This window comes from Parambassis ranga, chromosome 2 (assembly GCF_900634625.1).
Source record: "Parambassis ranga chromosome 2, fParRan2.1, whole genome shotgun sequence".
Lineage (NCBI taxonomy): Eukaryota > Metazoa > Chordata > Actinopteri > Ambassidae > Parambassis > Parambassis ranga.
In genome coordinates this window covers 8,099,653-8,125,236 of record NC_041023.1, presented here as the reverse complement: position 1 = coordinate 8,125,236, position 25,584 = coordinate 8,099,653, and the positions used below count along the sequence as shown (strand labels likewise).

At 41.8% G+C, this 25,584-nt stretch overlaps 1 protein-coding gene across 6 annotated transcripts in view; it reads right to left on the bottom strand.

The window, feature by feature from the left end:
• The window catches only part of rbms3 (RNA binding motif, single stranded interacting protein), a 217,419-nt gene that overhangs the window by 153,397 nt on the left and 38,438 nt on the right, over positions 1-25,584 (bottom strand). For 3 of the 6 annotated variants that reach the window (XM_028432420.1, XM_028432383.1, XM_028432392.1), the window contains exon 3: positions 19,502-19,717. In XM_028432420.1, the coding sequence (XP_028288221.1) occupies positions 19,502-19,717 (216 nt within the window). Of the gene's footprint in view, positions 1-1,516; positions 1,638-19,501; positions 19,718-19,903; positions 19,966-25,584 lie in introns of those variants that run through there. The other 3 variants (XM_028432400.1, XM_028432415.1, XM_028432408.1) reach the window with 3 other exon arrangements.

The following is a 25,584-nucleotide window of genomic DNA, read 5'->3' as shown; positions in this document are numbered from 1 at the left end:
GTGAACTGCAGCATAGGCGAGGGAGGCAAGGGGAGCCCTGTTGCAATAGACGCAAGATGTGAGAGGAGGGAGGGTGGGAGGAAGAGTTGGGGGTGGGGGGTATGAAAAGTGAGAGGGAGGGAGGGTAGAATTGAGGGGCATGCCTTGATTGAGAGGCCCCTGAGATGAGCAACTCTGAGATATGAGAAAAGGAAGGGAGGGGGGGGGGGTGATGGAGGGAGGAGAGGGGTGGGAGGGAGAGGAAAGCCATATGGCAGCAGTACAAATGTATTAAACTATAAATCAGGGGGAGAGCCAGTGGACTGCCAGGTGGGGCTGCAGTCAGGTCCTCCCAGCTGGAAGTGCAATGGTTCACAATCCAAGGTGGAAAAGGATAAAAACGGCACTGCTATTTGGCTTTTTTGAGCGATAAACTAACAAATGCTTTTTGTTTTCCAATACGCATTAAAATGTCAAAATGTATTAAGTCACAAACCCTAAACTACTTGTTTCTCTGTGCATGCGAGAGGAGACAGATAACCTTAACTGAAGTTCAACTGCACACATGTTGCTGCCTTCAACATGCATCACACTATCACAATAATGGTCCAAAATTAGTGTTACGCATGTGGTAGAAAAACAAATAGAGTAATCCCCAAAAAGCTTCCATTTTAATCCCTTGATGATGTCTGGGTAGTGTGCCCAGCCAGTGTCCTGGCAGCCATCAGGGCCCAGAGCCTGGGCTTCCATCCCAGAGGCACTGACGCATACTACAACTAGAACAAACACGGGCAGCCTGCTCTCTGTCAGGACTGTACCGTGACCATAGAGAAAGAAGGGTTCATAACCTGTTTGCTCCCACTTTAAAAACCACTACAGTACGACATTTGAGCTGGTTAGTGATTTAGCAATTTTGTAATTAGATGTTTTGTTTGGAAAAGTGGCACTGAAGTTTATAAACAATACCCTACATTCAGCTTAAAATGCTTCATTAGTAAATTAAATCTGGATACTAATTCTTTCATTTGCTTAATGTATGACAGCACAAAAAAACAGTTGTCAGTTTATAATTTGGATTAGCATCTCAATCTGCTATACACAACATTTTGAATTCAACCCTTTGTGCCATCTCATTAGGAGCTGTGCAGTGTGCAGGTAAGGGATGGATGGAGGTTACTGGACAGCTCCTGATTACGGTCTACTAGACTGAACTAACAGTAGCCTCTAGCCTTGATCTCTAATCCTTGACCATGATATGCCCATACACACTGACATAGACATCCAACCTCCAACAAGGTACCTGCCATGTGAAACCATCAGAGCCAAGGCCAGCTATCCACCAAATCTCATCTCCGCTCAGAGATGAGAGGAGGGTGGTGGGTTGGGGGTGTGAGGGGGGTGGTATAGAGAAGAGTGAGGGAGAGAGGGAAGGGAGGCGAGGTGGAGGAGGAGGAAGGGTGGGAGGGAGACAGGATGAGAGTGTAGGAGTAAGATGAGTGGGCTTGAGGAATGAAAGAGGAGCAGAAGAGCGGCGTACCTTGGTCTGGAGATAGTGGGGGTAGTAGTAGGTGTACTGAGGGTACATTGGCTGCTGCTCCAATCGCTTGCCCATGTAGCTGGAATCCTTAGCACTGAGGCAGGGAATGGTGACACGGGGGCGGGAGCTGCCAAGTAAGCTAGCAATGGGACAGAGGCAACAGAGGGGATCGTGCAATTCCTGTCTTTGCTGTCTGCACCACTGAGTTGCTAGCCGGTCCTCCAGGGAGAAGGCAGGGTTTGCCTGCCGGACAGTGGCTGGGAGAAGGTTTTGCCTCTGATGGAGAAGCTCCTGATGAACTGTGCCTCACCGGTCCAGAGACTCAGTTTCAGGTAGATGCTTGCTCAAGTCTCTCGCTGCTGGATCAATGGAGATATTTCCACAAGTGCCAGAACCAACACCGGCGTGTCTATCAGTGGATAGTAATGCCTAGTGAGGGTGAGGTAGAGGAAGAAGAGGAGAGAGAAGACGCGAGGAGGTGCAGGTGGCAGTAGCTCTGGCAGTCCTATGAATGTTAGAAAAAGGGAGAGGAAGAGGAGGAGGAGAGGAGGAGGAAAGGAATGGTAAGGAAAACGGGAGAGGACGTATAGCTTCACTTCTCTATTTAAGCTGTTTCACTCCAGTCTTTCGCCTGGGCTTTAATCTGTCTCTCTCAAACACACTGTGAATCTGACTCTCTCTCACTTCCCCCTCTCTCTCTCTCTTACACACACACACATACACACACACACTTTCTCTCTCTCGCCTCTGTAGTCTGATTCGACGATGGCTGTGTGCTGTCCTGTTTGACAGAGGGGAGATATCCTCAGTGCCGGTTGCCGACAGATGCACTTTGCGTGAGGAGCGGAATCACAACACAGAGCGGAACACAGACACAGAGAGCAAGCTCAGTCTGTAGCAGCGAAGCCAGCAAGAGAACAGATGACAGAGAAATTATCCCAGTTTCTAAATGATGTGGCACAAACGCATATTAAAAAAAAATCCACTGGTTGGTTAGTCAATCCACTGAGTTCCAGCTAGTGGATGAGTGAAAAAAACACAGTGACTGTGTCCTGGGTGCCCAGTGGTGAAGGAGTCCCTCGTCTGCGATCCTCCCTCTTTATGCTCTTGTAAAATGTGTTCCTTATTTCTTCCTTGGCTCTCTCTCTCCTCTAAGCAGCCCGCCTCGTTCTCTTTCTCTCTGTCACACAGCTGCTCTCTCACTCTCTCTCTCTCGCATGCGCTCAGTCTCTCAGCCTCTCTCTTTTTCTCTCACTCTCCTTCTCCTCCACACTGACAGGGTGGTAAAGGGGGCTCGTCCGAGGCTGCAAACAGAGCAGACTGCCTCCTCCTTCCCCAGCCCAGCCGGTGGGAGGGTCTTGAACGGCTCTGTGCGAGAGAGGGATCCAGACACAGACCAGCGGGCTGCAGCGTTTCCATAACCTGGAAGAACGCAGGGAGAGGAGGAGAGACAAGAGAGGATGGTGCCAGAGCGAGCAGTCGATTCCCCCTACTGGCTGCACATGGCGCTACCGCCTGAAACACAGTGTCTTTACAACTAAAGGCTGAATAACCTCACTTAAGTTTGATAAACTGATGCATGACTTCAGATGTTGATTCTAGGCAGTTCCTGGGAGTGGGGTGATCCTGTCACATTTGGCTCTTTTTTTTTTTAAATTCCTGCACCTCTATAAAATCATTTTTAGACTTTAGATATGTAAATAAATTTGACTTTGTTAATATCTCTATGACAAGTTTCTGTCATAAATCTTACGACTGTCTTATTAAACACTAAGAAATTAAGCAATGATTTTTAAACTAAGCAATAATTTAATGGCTTATAGTTAAATGAAAAAGCTTGCTGACTGACTGTGTTAACAAAACATGCAAAGGCAGTTTTTGTCTCTCTTGATTGGCCGTGACCGAAAACATTACTACATAAAAGACCAAGTTGTCACAACTAATCACACTAATATGTTTTCAGAAAAGAACAAAGGCGACACTTTTCCGGTGTGTCACACAGACACACACTCACACACAACAACGAATGGTAAGTGACCCACAGTCCTCGAGGGTATCTCAATGAAGCTGTTAGGGCCACAGGTTCACAAGCCTCATTTTTCACTCAATTAGCAAATCAACTTGGTTTTTGTTTAAACTGAGTAGTAAACTACAACATGAAATTACTGGACTGAAAACAATTTCCACATCTGAAAATAGACCCCTGACTTTGATGAGTTTAGTTTTGTGTTTCATCTGTTCCACTTGAGAGCCTTACACAGAAAAAAAACCATAAGGCTGATGTCTCCTCAAATAATAATAACCTAATTACATATTTCTAGTACACTCGAGATAAGTGAGTTCAGCTGTAGAAAACTGACATTTTTCTACACACAATATAATATTGCATTCAGAGGAAGTAGTGAAGTAATCACTGTTTGCAACAATCAGTCATAGAGGAATTAATTCAACAGACTATTAGATATTTTTCAAATTATATTTCAAGCACTGCAGCACAAATGTCACTTTTTTTGTTATATGTAAAAGGGTCCAGTGCATGTGGTCAGACCAAATCAATACCAACAGAAGAATCCAAAACAAAACACAGAGGGAAAGGGCATCCTTTTACAGACACAGAGGAAAATATAATTATCAGATAGGCCCTCTTTTATCTGAAGGAAAGAGATGAAGCTGATATTGATTGAGGATTACCAGATTAACGGCCTCTGGTTCACCTGGACACAAACTCTCTGTGAAAAGACAGAGAGTAGAGAGCACAGAGAGTAAGAGAGACAAAGGGCCAAGGGGGAGAGTAACAGAAGAGACGATACAGAGTGAAAATAAGACACATCAGGAGATGGAACCTGAATGAGTCACAGAAGCAGAAAGGATTCATATGTCTTCATACCGCTGCATTTCCCGCTGAGCGACCACCTAAAGTCATCTCTGTATTTCACAGATAAGGCTCATCACTTGTATTCTTTCACAAAGTGGGATAGAGATGTATTTTCATCCCGATTTGTGACCACAAGTCATATTTCCTGCTACACATTATGCCTTGAGGACTGATGCTATGATAATTACGCACACGAAGCCATGAAAGTAATTAAAAAAATAAATTAAAAAAATAAATGTTTAAACAGTGTGTTTGCACTGCGTTGTGTTAATTAGAATCTGATTTCACTTTTGTTATGTTCTGCTTATGCAAATTACAACAGCTATGATTAATCAAGAATCAAACAACAACTGTAGTTCCACCTTCTCGATTGTAGTATTTGATTAAATTCTTGTTTTAGAAAAAAGTGGGTTTCACAGTTGGCTCGAAAAATAGTGTTTTTTTTTTAGTGTTTTTAGAATTATTTTTTAACAAACAAAATACCCAAATACTTGACAAATTAAGCCACTACTTTGGTGAAAGTGATCTATGATATTCTGTCCCATAATCATGAACGATTTGCTGCTATTTGTGACTGCAAAGTGCTTAACTTTTTCTACCATTTATTTAAATTAGTCGACACAGAATGGAAACACAGGAGAGTACCATTACACAGACATTGGTCAGCTACAGCATTAATATTCATTGGTCCAGCCATTAAGAATTAAAAGCCGGGAATTGAGACTTGACTCTTGAAACTGAAGAACTTGACCTGTGGCCCCATGGACAACACTAGAAACTACCCTAAGAAGCGTTTGGATGTAAACTTTCAGCCTTTACCTACCGGCGTGCACAGGTTTAATAATAGGATCTGATATTGGTATTAATGCAGAGAAGCAGTATTGTAGTATCAGTATCAGTGCTGTGTTCTACTGTGTTGAAGCGGAAAACCTGATTTGTCTGAATGACGTCACAGTGAGCTGATATGCTGCCAAATATTTCAAGGAAATAGAGAAACCCCAGTTTTGCGTCTTCAGCGTGACATCAATTCCCACTAGTAGCGTTTCTAAAGCTTAGCGTGTTACAAGCTCCTGTGAGATTCACAACATCATGTAGTAATCTGCCTGTTTACCTGTTTACCTATGGTTAATGTCCTTTCTACACGTATCAGGCTGGGTTAGAGAGCAGTTACTGAAACCTCAGTTTACTTCATCAACACACGTACACACAGGGCAACTTCTCACCTTGCACTCTAAAAAGAGTTGCTGCCACTTTCCCTGCCTTTTCCTTTTTGATGTGGTTTTATATCATATAAAATGCTGTTTCTCTATTTCCACATTGAATCTCTCCTCGTACATTGCTGTGTTTCTCCACAAGTTGCGATGTTAAATGAGGGAGAGTTCACTCTGTTATTTTGATAATCTACCAGATTCTCTCTGGTGTTCTGGTGCCTGACTTCCTGCCTGCTCGATCCGGTTGGTACAAATTGACATGTCTTGGTGAGACACTTCCAAAACAGAACCGCCATGTATCTCTGGTCGCTTCTGAAACGCATTGTTATGCATCTGGTGTAAATAGCCTACTCTCACTGACTAAAATAGAAGCTTTTCACAGCGGCTGTGGTTGCGCTTATGTTACGCGTCCATTACGCAGCCGGTGTAAATGTGGGGTAAGGCTCTCTTTGTCCTTTTATTATTATTATTCTGTTGCAACACTTTCTGCTTTACTTCCATGGGCAAAACATGTGGAAATTCAGATTTTAGAAAATAATTTCTCTCTCTGAGCGAGAGCTAATCTAATTTGCAATATGATTTGTCACAATGAAGCTAAAACTGTGTCTAGAGTGAGATATATTCACTGGTAGTTCTGCAGCCAGGCCTGTCAAACGTTTTCATAAAACAAAGCAGGAGCCATCTGCTGCTCTCCTGCTCTGAGGTCTTCCTCTGATGCTTGTTGATTCACTTTCTAAATTGAGAGCATGAGTGAGTCATTCACAAGACTTTAAAATAGAGAAAGAGGAAGAAAGCTGAGGGTGTATGATTCCCCCAAAGGTGTTAAGTAGTTAAAATTCTACTCCATAGAAGCAACCAAGTCCGGTAATAGAAAACCCTCAGCATGATCACAGTGTGGCCTCTGGTAACAACCAAAGCAGTTCAAGAGAGAGTCTAAGGGTATTTTTTATGTCTTTATTTAACCAAATCAAACTTCCCAGAACTGAAAGTATGATTTTTTTTTATTCTATTAAGAACCACAGATATATTAGTGTTCTGAGGATTCACTGAAGGGCTGCACTTCTCTTGAATGGCTGCACTTATTCTACTAATGTCTCCAATCTCCAGTAAAAAGAGAACAAATGAGAGATGAAGACATAGATTCAATGTCAACAGAGCTGAAGAAGAACTACAAGTTGTCCTCTGACACCAAAACAGCAGAACTACAAAATGTTCCCATCTAGGAAGAATTCCTAGAAAGTCCACAACCATCTCGTCCTCCTGCCTAACCCCCTTCCCGAGGGAACTGGCCTTCTTCAAGCTGCAGCAGAAACCAAGAGGCTTTGTTTCCTGTGGTTTGCTGGACAATCTTGCCGTGGGTGTTTCCCAGAAATGACCAGATGCATGGAATTCGAGGGAAGGCTGGCGCGGAGCCAGGAGGGGGGAGGAGAGGAGCAGAAAGGAGAGGCATGCTTGAAATGAGGAGGGTGAGGGGAGAGTTAGGGAGGTGAAAGCCTGGTGTTCCTGGAAAATCCTTTAGCTTTTAGCCATGGTTCTGCTGGGAGATGCCCGAGCAGCAGATCAGTTTACACATTTTATTCAAACCTGCTGATGTAGCACCAATAACCAGCTTTACATTCTGTTGAGGGATATAGATGAGAATGAAATATTTTACAAACCATGGAATGGTTGATGGGCACAGGGTCTAAATGGGTTTCAGCAGAAAATCCTGATTATAGTTTACAAGTTTGAGAAAACATGATTTTGATGATCACTCCAACACGAAGCTTATTGATTAACAGACAATGTTCATAATCAATATTCTTCGACATACCATTGAAGATTATGTGAAAGCAGTGCATGTTAAAGACTAATCTAATCTACAATTGATCTAAATTTAGCTTGCCCTTGTTAGCAAGTGGTTGAAATAACCACAGATTGGCTTATTATCCTCCTCTAAAAACAAACTTCTCGGTCAACAACAGGCCGAATGCCCAGTACAGATGATGAAGTTTGTATGGAATTGTACTTCTGGTATATAAGTAATTACATATTTTTCTACAAAAGCAAATCTAATTTAGCTGAATTTGAAGGCATGCTAAGACACATAATGCCAAAACGCAGATCAACAAAGAATCACGTAAATATGTCAGTGTTGGTGGTCCACTGAAAAAGACATATTTTTCACTAAAAGTGAAAAGAAAAAAAAGGAGATGAGACATTTATCTGACAGTTATTTCATTCACAGCATCTAAAAGCAACAAGAAACTGACCTTCATGCAGTCACAATCAGAATAGATATTTGCAAGCCTGGTCAATTTGAATAATTTTACAAAGGGTTTATACTGTATATGCAATTGCAATAATGGAACTTGGCACGCATTTAGACTTTCTAACTGTAATCTGAGAAGCTGACCAGACTTATGGAGGCAGAGGCAGTATAAACACGGAATGATGTACTCGCTAAGGAACCGCTTCTGCAGGTTTTAAGCAGAAATTTCTCAGCATTATGAGTGTACGTACACTACATCTCTGACACATGCAATTCCTTAATACATTCTTATCAGTGCACCAACGGATGACAGCCTGAGGTAATGCAACACATTTTCCCCTTTGAGAGTATAATTTTCCACAGCGCGGATAGCAGAGTGATATAGTCAAGATATCATTGCAGGGTACTTCTCTTTATTATTATTTCTTTATATATGATGGTGTCATTGCTTGGTTTTGGCTGCTTATCTAATACTTCATGATAAAATATAAAAAAAAAAAAAAAAAAAAAAAAAAAAGAAAGAGGAAAAAGAAAACAGGCAGACTGAGTCCGGACCACCAGCTCTGCACCGAGACATTTGATAAACACCAGGCAGATTTCCAGTGAGTCATTAGCTTCTATCACAACACAGAGGAGAGCAATGTCGGCCTAATGGGAAGGAAATATGAAACCAGACGTGCATGAGTAAAAATGACGCACACAGCCACCCTTAGTACATCTAACTAGAGACAAGCAATAGACCTATAAGAGTTAATTACACACTCTGACTAAATCTCTACTCCAAATGTGAAATGTATATACAAGCTACGCCAGCCGACTAATTTTCTGATTAATGTAATTCTGAGAAAACATCGGGGTTGTTACAAATGATTTGGAGCTGGGAGAAAAGGTTGGAAGACACATGTGTGTGAATGTGCATGTAGCTGCTTTAAGTGCAGGTATATTTAAAGTCAGGTGGTCTACAGCTGTGGCAGTTCTGGCATGAGCAACGGTGAGTGCATGTCTGGTTTTCTCTGTGTGAACATAATAAGTAAAGCAAAAATGTCTGTGAGAAAACTCAGAGATCACAGGAGGGTCAAGGTTACACTGACACCTTAGGTGAAAACACTTCAGTGTAGCTCAGAGATCAGGCTTCCTGTGTGGCCTGATATAACAACTGCAACTGAGAGCCCGTCATGTCCTTCTGTGAACCAGCTACAGTCCTACTTGCCAGGGTCAGCATAGCTGCAACCATGCAGATATAGGAAAGATGATGCCAAGAAAATCTCTGCATAATAAGGATTTAAGTGCTGCACAGGCAGACTGTGTGTGAGTTTAAACAATAGACAGTTTCCATGTGGGTGTGTTAAGCCAAAAATCCACACTGTTTAGAATATGAAGAAAGCAGCAGACTCCACAGAAAAAGGCAAAATGACTCAGAACTCAAATCTATAAATCTAGAAAGAGGCTTCAACACAGCGCTCAGAGTGTATCGTGCATTTTAATTCATTTTAAATAGATCTAAGTACAAAGCCATTCAGTCTTGTCAGTTTGGTGCTACTTTTTCTGTCTTCAAGTGTACATCTTTAAATATCTGACAATACCAAACTCTAAAATAATCCTATCCGAATCCAAGAGGCGATGTGTATACTTGTGTGAGAGGAAGTGTGTGTAGTAACTGGTGTGTATGGCAGAAGCAAAGGCAGGTAGAAGAGTAAACGTGTGAGGCAATAGATAAGGGTTCTGCCCATGGCAGAAAGAGATTTGAGATTGGGAAAAGAGTTATAGCTAGCAGCAGCAGATCTGTATGGGCCTATGAAGCTCAATGCTGCCTGCAATTGAGCAGGATGGGATGGGAGGACAGCAGCAAATTTTTAAAGCACTGCTAAGCCATCCTGGAATGAAGTGAAATGACCACATGTCACAGAGATGAGAAGTGAGAGGGAGGGGACTGGCAGACGGAGAAACACCGCAGAGAGTAAGGAGAGAGAGAAAACAGAGTGTGTCGTTCTAAGAGGAATATTTCAGGGTGGTAAATGGAGCAGAACTCCATTCCAGCTCCTCTCTTAACCTCCCCTGGTGTCTCATCCTGTGCATGCAAAGCATGAAGCCCAGGAGACAAAGAAAACAGAGAAGGCTGAAGAGATGAGCTGCAGGACTAAATAACGCCGAGTGAATAGACATTTTGCTCATGCATTTGTTTTAACTTAGACAAAGACCTAAACGCAATCAGGCATATTAACAAGTGGCAAATGTTTGCTCTGTTTACTGATGCCTTCCTACTTAGCTGTCTTTTAGCCAGTTGTTTCGGGTTCCTAGCATGTACTTATGCCGTGCTGCTTTTCAGAATAAAACTGCAGTGCACTCTCTCTGCAGTCTCCAATGGTCACTGTTGCATATTCTATGGAGACAGCATACTCTCTAGGCTTGACATGCCTTCCAGTTAACACTACATGTCTTTGAAGGGCAGCTTGTAAGCATAGCTGGCATACTTGACCTAGCACTGTGGAACTCAAAATGAAGAGCATATTTCTGACATTATTATGGGACTTGTGTGGTGTAGTACTGGCAGATGGCAGTGAGATAGTGGACAGCATGCAGTAGATGATTAAAAACAATCCTCTTTATGCTGCAACTCCACTGGGTAACATTTAGATATCAGTGAGTGTAAGACTTTCAGGGCAATGGACTGAGATTGCATCCTTGTGGCGCCTCTGTAATTGCTCGTACTGATGTCATCAAAGTGCACAACTAAATGAAGCAAAGCAGCTCCAACAAACCTTCCACTTTCCGCACAACTAAGGCAGCTAGGAGGTGAAAACGATGTAATAACAATGACTAAAAGGTCAATGAACGTCTGAAATATCAGCTTGCTGTGTCTCAAATACAAAATCAAAGCGCCAACAAAGAAGTGAACCATCAAGCTCTTTGGATTTGTTCAAAAGCCGCCAAAATATCACAATGAAACTTTTGAAATAAACCCAGCAGCTTAGCACAGCAGGAAGCCCATTCTATCAAGAGAAAAGAAAATTCTTATTACACAACAGCAGCAAACCTTGCCATGTTGTTAAATTAGGTTTATACTCTGCATGACATCTTTTTGAGGCTGTGGATTCTCCTGGAGAAAAGATCACAATGGTAACACCTAATGAGGTTCTCTGATAGCGTGGAGGAGTAAAACTAGACAAATACTGATGATTGTTACGCTGGATCTCTGTGCGTTGCATTTGAACACAACACTGTTTGATGTCACTCAAAGGAAAAAAAGGAATCTGACTTCTACAAAGTCAAATGTTCCAGTGTTACAAACTGATGTTTTTAGTGACAGCATGCAGTAATAATGAAATAGGGTTCAAAAGGTTGGATTTTGGTGTGCATTCCTACTTCCACGTTTCAAACCTGGCACTAAGTATTTACTGTGGTAACCCTCTCCAAACAGGCTGGACCAAATCTGATCCAAACAAAACTTTTTGGTTTCATCTGACTAACAAACACTTCGCCAGAATTCATCAGCCTTCTTTTTAAGACTCTTTGGCAAGGTTTAAACTTGCAGTTTTGTGGTGCAGCATGAACAGTCTTCTTGTTGGACACCAACAGTTTACTTTGTTTACTTGTCAGAAGAACTTAACATTTAACATTTTCTCCAATGCATGCCATATATGACTCAATTGGAAAGAGCATATGTAATTTTGGTGCATCCTGGTTGTTTATTGTACCCATATTATCAATGTTTACTGTTGTTTTTAGGTCTTATTTGATCAAACACTGTAGGTTCTTTATTGGTATGTTCTGTGTATAGAAGAAATATGATAAGTGCACAATTAATAGGCGTATTCCTGTGTGCATACAGCCATGGGCCTCACAGCTTCATCAAAATCGTAGAGGCCTCATCATCTCCACTCCCCCCATACGGTTCATGTTCAGCCATCGCTCATGCCCATATTGCATGATTGCACTGAAGAACTAGTATAATCACCCATAATGCTTTACAGATGTTAGGGGTGTTTTTAAAGCCAAAACTACAGCCTGAGGCAGCCGTATATGAAAACCCATCTGTGTATGGATGTCAATGTGTGTGTAGCTGAAAACTAAAGCACGATCAGAGAGAAGCATTTTGAATTAAGGTCACATCCACAGCTCAGGATGTGTGATTTATGTTTCTTTGCCCTGCCCTGTCATTGACTAATCACCTGACCAGACAGTAGCAGGTGCAAACTGATTTGGTGAAGAGTGATTTCACAGATGAGATGACACAAATTCGCCATTAAACACGACCAAGAAACAGCACTAAGCCAGCAATGACATGTAAATATGACAGTCTGCGTGATTTGAACAAGAGAAGACACCCGTTTAAATCCCTGTAAGATCTGCCAGCACCAATCCTAATCCACACTCTAACATTTCCCATTGTGTCCTACATCTAATATCAACCATGAACCGCTGCTAAATGAAGACTGGTGGCATACCGCAGCCAGGAATTTGCATGGACCGCCCGCTCTTGTGAAATAGGAAATGAAACATACGGAGGGTTGGAAGCGCTGTCAGATTCTGGATATTCCTGTGGTCTGGTGTTCAGGATCTTGCGGCCCAGGCCTTTAATTCCTAATGGTGAAGAAAGCCAAGCTCTGGTCACGACAGGAAATGCCTTCTAGGTGAGACATTCACACAAAAAGCTTTCATTCAGATGTGTCAAATATACAAGGTTTCCTTGTGAAGTGGATTGGCTCGCTGGTAAACAAAGTGCTTTGTCATCATGACCATGTTCATTTAGTTAAAATCCGTCAGCTGCATTAATCTGTTTTTTTTTCTGCCTCGACTACAATGTATAACTTCTGTGTAATTATGCATCACAGCGGTGGTATCTCAAGGTTCTGCAGAAACAAGTAATTTATTTAACTCAACACAGAAAGGAAACTGTTAGAAAAGTGTAATCTACTGGGCTTATGCTGCTGATTTCAATGTGTGAAATTACAAACAAGGTGTGAAATTTGTAAGGTGTGTAATTACCACTTCCATGACAGTTTTTCATTGCATTTTACTGCCGCTGACAACCAGGACAGGTGTAGTCCAAGAAACGGATCAACATTTGTTCATGACAAATGAGGAGGTTGATGTGTAGCAGTGTGTTAACGAAATACAAACTGACAAACATCAGCTTCAATTTATAGAATAAATGCCTCCATTGAAAAGATAATTACAGCTGTTTACATTATACACACAAAAATATGAGAAGAGATTAATGTTGGCAGCTGTTTTAATGATTCGATGAATTTGCCTAAATAAACAGAGATTGGCCATTATGCAATAATTCCAAACTGCAGGGAATTAATGGCTGTCAAACTGTGTGAGAGGGAAAAGTCGCTGTGAAGGTGGCAGAGATGGTCGCAGCAAGGCTGTGCTCAGGAGTGTCATAAGAAGCAAACGCACATTCATAGAGTGCGAGACACACTCATGGCACTCAGTCACTCTGCTTTAGTGCGCACTGTTGAAGCAAATTAAGGAAGCCTTGGCAGCCTTTTAATGGTCTGTCACAGTCTAACAGGTTTAGAGCGCTTACAATGGACCCAGGCACTAAGCCCGACAGCTCGCACTTAATTGTTCAGAACCTGTGTGAGTGTATGTGTGTGTACTGTTAGAGCCATTCTCTGCCTGTAACTAAAGTCAATGATTCCCATTATGAGGACAGATAAGATAGACACTTCCTGCTTGTCGGTGTGTCAGTCTGACTGTTTCAATAAAAATGACTGCTCCGGCTGATCATCTTATGATGAATGTGGTGCCAATATCGCATTTCCAACCACAGCTTGACTGTAATTGTAGAGAAAGTGAACCTAAACCCACAATAATCAAGCACAGTTACTTTCTCATTCAGCTCAGTATAGGAAGTTAATTGGGTGGCTATTTTACAACAATCCTGGAATTTTTTTAGTGATTTCAAATAAACCAACCTCAGACACAGACACAGACATGCAGGGCACAAAGCCATAAATGGATTGAGTTATTGACTCAAGCAACCAATAATTAACAAAACATGTGGTGTCTCAATTTCCAAAGAGTGCCTGAAGAAATAAACAAAGCAAATAAAACAGTTTTTTCTTCTCACACAGCAAAATGGTCAACCAAGGACGAAGTGGCAGTGCCTAAAAATCCCCCCATTAAATGGTTGGAGATTGTGAGCGGTGTGACCTAGAATATGTTTGACAATCTTCTTTTAATTAGGCCTTGAAGACACGACTCATTCCAAATGCTGTCCCGAGAGCTAAATTAATTACTGAGACAAAGCCCATTCTAGCTCATGGCAAAGATGAATCATTGCAGTATTTGGGGAATGAGCAATGCTCTTCATTCAAGGGCTGATGAAAGAGACTCAGACTCAACATGTAAGCTAATGTGCTTCATCAAAAAGCCTCCATGAGGTTTTCTAAGCCACTCCACACAGCCACAGTACACATCAGCATCTGCTGCCCATGCTATTAGGGAAGTCATGGCATGGAATATTTCTTTGAAAAGCATGTCACAAAAACATAAGCAGCGATTGTATGACAATCAATCTAAATCAGTTTTGTCTCATTACTTTCCACTCGTTCCCATTCACTCTCATTGGTCCGATTATTGTTCTTTCCCCTACAGATCTCAACACAGTTGCCTCATGCAGGCCATCAGCCAACGGACGCACCCTCACCGCTGCCAGCAATCAGACCATTCATTCAGCTTCAAATGACAGTATCATCTGTCATTCGATATAAATGGGTGTTTGTGAGTTATGGCTAATTAAGCTAATCACAACACCAAGTGTTGTGCCAGACCTCAGGCCCCACAAAGACAAACAAATGAAGGTAAACTGGTGGGATGGACACATGTCACATCTATACCTGGTTGATGATATGCCAGTGTTTTCAGGGCCTTTATTGTTCCAATAAGCCTGCAAGAATAAAGTTCAACTTTTGTTTATGTTTTCAGTTGCTGCCTTCACATTTACAGCAGGAAGCTGTAACAATGAAGTGAAACAATTACCACTGAACCAACCAAGATGGTGCACAATGTAAACAAAGAAACAGGCCACCAGGTGATGTGACAGAGCAGCACTTTACAATCAGAGATATGATGAAGATACTTTGCTGATTTCTCTTTCAGGTTGTGTGTTGTTATTTCTCTCCATTCCTACCTCTCTGATTATTACCTATTCTCCCACACTCTTGCAAAGTCTCTTCTCTGATTTTTCCGACCTTGTGAAACGAGATGTGCTGGGAATCCCTACCAGCAAGTTTGTATTGACTGAATGATTGGCCAGTGTGTGCTCGGCAAGTCTAATAAGGTAACAAGAGTTTACAGAGGCAACACCCTAAGATTAAACTGAGGATTCGAATGACTGATAACCCACCCAAATGTTGTCATTAGAGGGGAAATACATATTGTTATCTAAGCCTGACGAGAACAGCAGTGCTGTAGCGGATAACATATGGAAATATGTTTCCAACAGCTCTTGCAACAATTCCCCACAGAACAGGGAAGCAATCCTTGCCCACCGCAGCACATGTGTAGATGTGTGTGTGTGTGTCTATCTGTATGTTATAAAGAGAGATGACGTTTGCAGCAGCACACAGACGCAATGCGGGCTGGCCCTTGAGTTCAGGATTCACATCTTGTCACAACACCAGAGAGTTGAAGGGCTTCTGCTTTTTCCCTCTTTCACGCGTGCACTCCTAGCTGCATGAACTATTAACAAGTCACAACAAATGCAAGGCGGTGATTCCCACGCACATATAACATGCAAACTTTATCAAACTATGATGACGATGATGATGAGGGAATTGTGTAAACATCTTGATATTAAGCACTTTGGATATAATCTGTTGCAAAGAGGAAGCATACAGTGAAACAGCTCAGGGGTCAGGCAGAGAAATGTGCTTATATAAGCACAAAAAGTGAATAAGAACATGTGCTTCTTTTCTCGCAGACACACAGTAGAAGAGTCAAAGGATAGTTAGCATCATGTATGATATAATAGCTCAATTTACAATAGCTTCACCACACCTGACAATGCATATCCACTAGTGCTCTCACCCTTAAATGCACCAATTATTGGAAAGTACCTAAACAAAATATTTCCTTTCCCCTGTCATTGTGCTTGTGCACAATTCTCCATAGACCTGAAAATCTATAACACGATGGTTAGACAAGGCAATGGGAGTCTTTGCAGCACACATGGGTTTAAGTAAGGAATCCAATAACACCACGTGCAATCATTAGCTTGTCAGGTTTTATTACACAAAAGTAGCTGAAGGCTCCTGCACTCACCATGGCTGTTACCCAACCTGTTCAGCTGTTTGGTTGGTAGTGTACAGAAAAAAATGGAGCCCAACTAACAGCCCAACTATATTCTTCTTCGCTCTCCCACTTTATTCTACTATGCATTTATCACTGCTTTGTATTCACATATCAAGATATTCATTAGCTAAGACAACTATAAATCAGACCAATTATTTATAATTCTTCATTTGGCTAAGTCACGTTATCTACTCATTTACCTCAAATGCAGCAAAACAGGCCCAAACCATGATACTACCACCACCATGTTTGACAGATGGGACAGGTTCATATACTGAACTGCAGTGTCCAATAATCCAAGTAATTTTATTCTGGTCTCGTTTGTCCACAAAACACTTTCCCAACAGCCCTCTGGTTTGTCTAAATGAGCTTTAGCAAACTGCAGACGACAACAGTGTTCTTTTTAGAGAGCAGTGACTGATTAATAAAGTTCTCCTGATGGTGAATCCATGAACATTATCATTAACCAACGTGAAAGAGGCCTTTAGCTCCTAAGAAGTTGACCTTGGTTCCTTTTGGGACCTTATGGACTAGTACACGAGTCATCTTGTATAGCCCACTCCTGGCGAGGGTAAAAATGGACTTTACTTTCCTCAATTTATCAATCTCTCTTTCTGTGATGCTGTGAAGCCAAAACTCTTAAGAAATGCTTGTGTAACCTTTTCCAGCAGCAACGACATTTTGTATGAAGTCCTCAGAAATCTTGTTCCATTCTGCCATTATAAAACATCCACAAACACGTTGTGAAGATCAGACGACAGAACACTCACTGACACTTTCCACTGATTGAAAACACGTCTGAACGGATGGATTTGATCTACTACTAATCCTTGGGGTTGACAAAGTCTTGACACTTACACATATGTGTAATTGGAAAATCTTCTTGAATAAATAAGTGAAATAATTGTTTCATTTTTTTCACTGACGGGCATGAAAATTGGCTAATGTTTTGTCTTTTTTATGTAGAAAGAGGGTTCACGAACCTTTAAGCAGAACTGTATATAGGAAGAATAAAAGAGGTTGTGAATTGCCAGGAAGTCTGCAAACACTGGGATTCAGTGTTTCAGTATCCATGCTCTGCATCACCACCCACCCCAACAACTGCTGGATTATGTTCCTTGCCAGGAAACATAATAATCCAGGTAGTAATTATGATTCCACAAAAAAATGCGTTTGGAAAGGCAAGTGTGTAATGTATGACAGTATTTTGTAAGAGTTAACATGGCATAATCACAGGAAACAACAAAGTATTTCTCTTTAACTCTCTTTCCATCACATCTCCTGACTTCTTCCCAAATTTCTCCACTGCTGTTTAGTCACACCATCTTCGCCTCCCTTAGGGATCTTCATCCCACCATATTAAAAGTGGAAATGTATCCGCTTCCATTGTAATTACAAACCCACTGGAGGCAAAGCTTCTTGATCTCTGCTGGATCTGTACTTGTTTTTCTTTTTTCCTTTATTTACTCACCTCTCTCAGCTGAGAGGACAGACGCATGCTGAGCTATCAGTTCTGTTTTTCTTGCCTTTCTGTCGGGCATTCTTTGCATCTAATATGCCTGAAATTACAATAGCATTTAGAGAGGCAATAAAAATGGGTTGCATGAGAGAAAGAGATTGTAAAATGAGAGTTTGTGAATTGTGGATACAGTGCATATGAGAAGCTGTAAAAATGCAAAAGGCAGGCTGAAATGCTGGAACCCTGCCTTTGTTTACTGTTAGTGTCTGGATTAGCCATCTCCAGGCAGTATGAATCCTCCTCGAGGCCAAAGAGTTGACTTGTAACAGTGCTGGACGAAAGTGTTGATAGTGGGGGAGAAATTGCTTTCTGCAGAGAAAGAATGAAAACTGCTGAAAAGAAAACTGCTGTCCTTGCAGCCCCATAAAAAAACAGGCCAGATAAGTCTGCAGCAGTTTAAGAGTTAGAGAGGGTCAAAATGAGGGCAAGGGTTTGGTGACCCAGTGGAGATCTGTGACCAAGGTTGGTTAGGCGGCCACTGTGAGAAGTGTGGCTTACCAACACCCCACAAAGACAAACACAAGGTGGATATGAAGAATTAAAAAAACAAAGCCAAGGGGTGTGAGTGCTGTGAATTTGTGCTATACCAACACCACAATTACTTTGCACTTTTTGCTTAGTACCAGGAGAGACACAAGCGACTTACCATGATGTTCCCAAAACACATGTGACCGAGTGCAACCACAACTACAACCACAACCTAAGCACTGGGTTCATTATGTTCTCTGCTTTCGCTTCCTGTTTGTGCACAACACAGTTTAAAAAAAAACAGAGCTCCTCCACTCTGCCTCAGCTGTTGGTGGCATAGTGCGAGCGATGACAGCAGTAATGGTGATGTTTGTTAGTGATGGTGACAAGTGTGTAAAATGAGTGGATACAGTGATTATGGTTGGAAAGCCATAACAAAATAATGCACACACACACACTCTAAGGAAAATTCCCTTCCTGCATACTAAAAAGAATGAATGAATGTGTCCCTTAGTAATACAGGAGTAACATGAAAGGAATGCTCTGTGCAACCAGGAGCCAACATACAGTGATGATTATCATATCTAAATCCAATACAATATCTTCACAAGATGCACGCAGGCGCTTCAGGGGAGTCTCAACATGTCGGCAAATAGGCAGCTGGGAATTTAAGTGGTGTGTATGTAAAATGAGAGAATATCAGCATGTTGTAATGGAAAATGAGAGAGAATGTGAGAAAGATTTGGTGTGAAGCCTTGTAAATACATTTATTACAGGAAGAAACAGAGTAAAAATAAAAATCTGCCAAATCTTTGTTTCGCGCTCTGAAACTGTGTCATCAAATAATAATAAAAATCCCTCGTTTGGCTCGTGCCTTAGTTCCAGTCACACATCCCTAATGTTGCATTAGAAACCCAGATAGCACCAATAAAGTCAAATCGAACGGATTGCACAACAGCAATTAATTCCAAGGATAATGACAAGAGATGCCATCCAAAAGTGTCTCTACCTCAATTAGTCTCTCATTGCGCTGTCGATGCAGAGGATGGATGAAAGGAAAACAAATTAAGTTGCAGAGAAGAGATGAGTGGGGGAGAGCGAGGGTCAGAGGAAGAGATAAGGCAAGTGGGTGGGAGAAGTGATATACATGATGGGGGCTTGAGAGGAAAGAGGAAAATATAAAAAGACGTAGAAGGTGTGAGAGGAGGGGGTGATGGAGGAACAGAATCTGCTGTATGCACAAGAGCTTCCCTCATAGCAGCAGCCACTAATGGACACCAGAGAGACAGACGGGAAGTGCCAGTATTCTCAGAGACAAGCTCAAAAGACTGAAGGAGAAATGTGCTGTACTCACAGATGTATGTGCCGGGCAGTAGGTGTAGCTTGTATGCGTGGACAGAGGGTGGTGTTGTTGTTGGTGAGATATGTATTGCTGCAGACTTGCACGAGTATAGGAGGGTCCGCTCCAGGCCCCTTGACCACCACCACTACTTCCAGTGGTCCAGGTGGAGCTGAGGTTTGGGGTTATGGCCGTCTTGCTGCTGTGGTAACCTCTCACTGCTGCACTGGGCTGAAAGGAAGGAAATGGAAAGAAGGAACAGGAGGGTTGTGGGAAAGAGAAGAGAAAGAAGACGTTAGTGTGGGTGAGAGAAAAAGAGAGAAACTGTGATGAATGTTAGCGTCAAGAACATCACTATCATAACTGTGAGAGCCCCGCAGCGGGCAAGCACTGACAGCTGACTGCCCGCTCACTGACCTGTATCGAACGCAGGACGTGGTGTTGATCTAAAATCTCCATACCAAACTATCAAGATTGTTCTCGCACTTTCTTTTCACGCTAACTTACTTTCTCTCTCCTGGTCTCCCCTCCTCTTTTTTTTTTTGAGCACCAGATGTTGTGAAACCTCCTTCTGTCACGCTTCAGATGTGTTCTTGCTGGAAAAGCACTGATTGGTTTGATAAGATGCTTGGATTACAGGCTGGTAACGGGCTTCCCAGTGTGCCATTATGTATTGGGTATCAACAGGGTCCAGAAAACACAGGGCTGAATCTGCTGACAGTTTGGCTTATGTTGCTCTGAGATGGGTTACCTTGGCTGTCATGGCCACTGGAGCACAGAAAAAAAATACAGGACACACAGGGCACACATGGCCATCCGTGGCATTTTAATAAGACCTAGAGCAAATAGTTTGGTATTTGCAAACTCTGGCAAGCAATGTGTTTTTTTTTTTTTTTAGCATCAGGACAGATAAACTCGCTAGGGTAGTTATTTATGGAGAAAAAAATACCATAACATAATTAGCATAATTATGTCTACAACATATATATGTCTTATCAAACAAATATTTATCACACTGAGACATTAAACAATAAACATCTTATGAGGCAAATGCCTCCTAATTGCATCAAGCTTCTCCACAATACTCCAGGTTACCATGGTGACCGGATTTTACATGCACTTACTGTGCATGGATCCTCCATCTCCATCAGCCTCCAAATATCCAGACTTTTTGTCTGCCTTATAAAGATAATAAAAAAGAAAAGGCCAAAAAAGGCAACTCCCGCTGGTTTTGTTGTGAAACAATGTAAGACTGGATTCAACTGTAGACAAAAGATTGTTCAGTATCTTGTACAGAAATCTTAAAGGAGGATAAAAAACAATTATTACTTAACTACTAAATGGGTTTTGTTAGTTTTTATTTGCTGTTTTGATCTAAATCAGATTTCGCTTCCAGTGAAAACACATGACGTAATCTCAAGACCATTTGTCCTAATTAATTTTACATGTGCAAACTGTGTGCAGAGGAAAAACTAAACACCTTGAATGAAGCACAGCTGTACATCACTAGTGAGCATTAACAGCCCCCTTTAGCCCCTGTTGGATTTTCACTGAGGTCAGAGGCCATCCCACACAAGGGTTACTGAAGAGGAGAGCGATGGCAGCAATATAGACTCACAGCTGTGCTTAGAAAGCTTGCCAGTCGTGTATTGTTCATCACTGAAAAACCGGAGGGAAAAAGCGTGAGCCAAAGTTCAGCCTAATACATGCAATGTATAATGACAGGTTTAGGGTTCATGTTAATATAAAACAGGAGGAGTCCGTTTCCCCCAAAGCAGGATAAATGCTTTTATACACTACAGCTTAGACTCCATGCTGAAAAAGGAGGCCCAATGGAGCAATAAAATAGTAAGTTGTGGGAAAAAAACAGACAAATATGTGAAGCACTGATTCTGAATCACCAGGTTTCAAACCATGTCAAAAAAAGGAAACTTCAGCTGAAAGGAAAAAAAAAAAACACAACCAAGTTTGTATTTTTTCCTGCTTATAACAAACCAAACACACAGTTTGTTCTTTTCTCTCAGGGCTTAAATGAAAGGCTTAGTCAGAGGGTCAGGTTTTGAGAACTGTGTGTGGGCAGGATATATTGTACCAACAACGCATCAGCATTTCGAGCTGTATTTCACTGATAAAAGTTATTGAGCGCTATAGAGACACACTATTATACTGCCACTGTAAAAGCCAGAGGGAAAAGATAGCCTCAAAGTATGGTACATTAAACTGTGTGGTCGCAGACACTACTTTAATGCAACTATTCACCAGTTCATAGAGTTTAAGTGCAGCCCCAAGTCATACAACAACCTCCACTGCCCTTATAAATGAGGATCGTTCAGCCGAAGAGGAGGCATTTAGAGCTAATCCATCTACGCAAAGGTGTTTTGTTAAAGCCGATCTCAGGGGAGGGTTAAATTTTAAATATATTTCACACACAGACATACGTTATATTAAATGAACAATGAAAATGTTTGGAGTGATATTCACTCTGCATTGCAGGGGCAGGGCTGTGTTTTAACATGAGATCTGTGGGTCTTGGCATTCCTTGAGCAGAAAGTATGATTGGTCCCCACTCCCCAGACTGAGATTCATGTCACAGACTCTCAGCAGCTCGTCAGAGGGCTGCACTCCACTCATATTTCTCTATTTTATAAAAGGATATGGTTACTGTTCCTCCTTAAGGAAGGGAGGATTTACATACTTGGCAAACAGATGTGTATATGTGCAGGCCGCTGTAAGCGTGTGTGTTTATGAATCTGTGCGAGTGTGTCTCTTAGCCCTGCAATCGACCGGCGACCTGTCCAGGGTCCCACCCATTGATGGTTAGGATAGGCTTCAGCCTCCATGTGACCTTGTAGTAGAGGGAACAAGGCCAGTTAATAAAAGAGAAGGAAGGGATGGATGTATAGAGTTACATAAAGTATTCGGATTTTAATATTGTATTTTCAGAATTTTACGGTATTCAGATGCCTTCAGATAAGACAGAAAAACAAAACACAGGAGATACTGGTCTTGATACATTGATTGGTCGATTTGTGTGACTTCCAAGTCATATTTGTTTTATGCTGGAAAAGTTTTAAAGCTGCTGATTGTAACATCTGTTGTTAAATACAAAAGAAGTTTGTTTTTAAAAGAATTCAACGATATCCAGACTTGAGGAGCAATCAGACTGTATAAATGTATCCTGCTGCACTGCCAAGCTCCACAGCCGTTTCACATAATAGTTATATCTCTTCCAGCATGCTAGCTTCAGATCATAATACATGCCACAAACAGGGGCATGTGCATTATTTTTTTTGATACAAGATATTCATTTGGCTTAAGAGACAAGAAAAATGTAACTACTACAGCAAAGCCAGGATGCTATCAGCACCATTTATTACTGAAAATGCAAGTGAAGGCAGAATAATGGTTCATCTTCAGCTTTGAAAAAGTGAGTGGTCGCTGTGGCTCCACTAATATGTTGAGATGAACCAGAGCGTAGCACCTCTCCTTAGTCCATTTTTCTCTAGTTAAGTGATTTCCTCCCCTCTCCCCTCTCTTCCTGGTGACACGTGCGGTTAAGGGTGTCAGGGGATGGACATTGTGAATTACAGAGCGATTCTGTCTCCTGCTTCTCTTATTGTGTTGCATTAGAAGGTATCATCCCGTGGGCACAAAAGGTTGTTTTCAGGTCAACAGGTGATTTTTTTCCCCCATTCCAACAATGAATACATACTTGACATACATTTACAAGATTTGACAGATAAACAGCAATATTGGTGCTATTTATCATTGGATGACATTGGCTGTTTTTGACACACATTACAGAAGCTGTAATGATACACAGCTTGTCCAAAATCAGCAAATTTCCCCTTTAAATCAAAGTAATGGTTAGGCAATGAAGTTTACTATAATCTATTTTATGAGAAAGACTCTGATTCCTCATTCACTCAGGAGTCATTTCTCTGTGTGACCCCATAACTATGATGAAACTTCCTCCTCTGTGTGGAATAACATGGTCATACTGAACAAGTCCTCGCTTCCCAGGAAACATTTCCACCATGAAATCTATAATACAATGGAACAAAAACAAACTCTGGTAAGCTGAGAAGAGAGGAAGGAAAGTGTTGTCTATATTGCTCAGACAAGAACAGAAGGTTTAACAGAAATATGTCTCTTTTTATTCATTACCTAATTCTATTTTGAACTAATCCCTTACTCAAGGTGTAATATTACATTATAACACATGTTGTGTCTGTGCTTTTCTGTCATCTGTGCATTAAATAACTGTGTGGTGATTATTTGACTACCCAAAAGGCTTTGTGCACTTCAGCTATTTTTTGCAGAAATGGTGATTTCCCACAACACAAATCCAAATGTCCTGGTTTCCTGTTGGCTTAAGTGTTCTTTATCTTGGCTCTGTGCTTGTTTTTAAAAAGACTGGAGTGCCGCCAAAGGGCCCGGTTTTCTTCATGTCATCGCCATAGTTCCATTTTACATTAAGCCCACGCAGTATACTGTATGACCATTAGTGTAAAAACATCAAATGAAGAAAAATAAACAACAATATCCAAAGTATTTTTGAAATGAATGAATAAAGAATAAAGAATTTCAGTATGAGAGGCTCAGGGACAATAAAAGTCACCCCATATGGCATTAGTTAGGAGATATTGTTTTCTAGTGGGCCCTCCACGCCTGCTTGCTCCGTTTGGCCAGCTATGAAAGGGATGCTGCTTTCCTTTGGCATCTCTGATGACTGGCTTCCTGGAAGCTGTGTTGCGTGAAATGGCCTCTTCTGTACCAGTTGATCTCCTTTGCCAATCCTCATCCCCTCATACAAGTCATCTTCCTGCTTCCAAACACACTCAGCTTTGACTGTCACTCCAGGCAAAACATGACAGGCTCTGTGGATCACCTCTATAGTTCCACCTACAGGTGTACAATCACAAATGCCCCCCCATTCACCTTCCTCTTATTCTCTCTCCAGTGCTGCAGGACCAAGTTCATGCGTAACCAAGGCAACGCAGTGGCAGGGCATGTGTGGATTTTGGCACGTGGGACGTCTGACAGGTTTCAGGCTGTTCTCAGTTGAAAAAAGGGAAGAAATAAGCGAGTGAGAAGTTACCCTTGGGGCTTCCACGATCACTTGCACCAGGCAAGGCCAATGCCACACACCATGTCTCTGCTTCTCCTAATAACACTCTTAGAAAAACACTTTTGTGATCTAAGATGGGTCTGGAGGGACAGGGAGTGGGTGGTAACCAAGGCAACTGGGTCAGGGGGTGACATTATACCCAGGATAGCTGGTAGCCACTTGTACAAGCATTACAATACTGTTTGAGGGGACCTCTGTGGAAAGTTTTTAATGTGGTGTATACTGCTGAGATGCCTGCGCTGACCTCGCACTGACTGTAGAATCTCTATGGACTGGAGTCCCCATACAAACTGTTGTGACTGTGCCTCTGCTAGGTCTCACGAGATGAATGGGAGTCACAGTGGAACCCTTCTCCTGCAGTGTTATTTCATGGTATTAGGTGACACAATATACTGTTTATGTATTCCAGGTCAAAGCAGACAGTGTCTACTTCTTTAGGGAACCTGTTTTCATACCAAATACAGTCCTTGAAGGTGCTGAAAGAAGAGGAATGGGAAGAAGAGGCACAGAGGGGGCAAACAGAGACACAAAAAAGAGACAGAAGCAAAGATATTTACTGAGTGAGTCTTTGACCTCTGAGAATAATATAACCCCTCCACACTTGGAGCGCTAAGTAAACCTCACAGCATTCTGTGTCTGTTATCCGTCTCCCCAAATATTTTCCTTGGCCTGACACATGTTTATGCTCTGATGAACTGCTGCTGCGAAGCGGATGTAGAGCCCAAAATTTGCATCTTTGACATCCTATGGGAAGCAAATAGAAAGACAATCTAATTTCGATAACACCTACAATACGCCATGCTCCTTCTTCCACTGTCTTCCTGTGAGCTCTCACAGTGCTTGGACTAACAAGAAGAATCAGCATTAACCCCATCAGTGGGGAGGTGAGATAAACATTTACACAGGGGGACTTGAGGAAAAAATGAAGGTCTAATACTGCAGGGATGGTAGGAGGATGGATTTATTG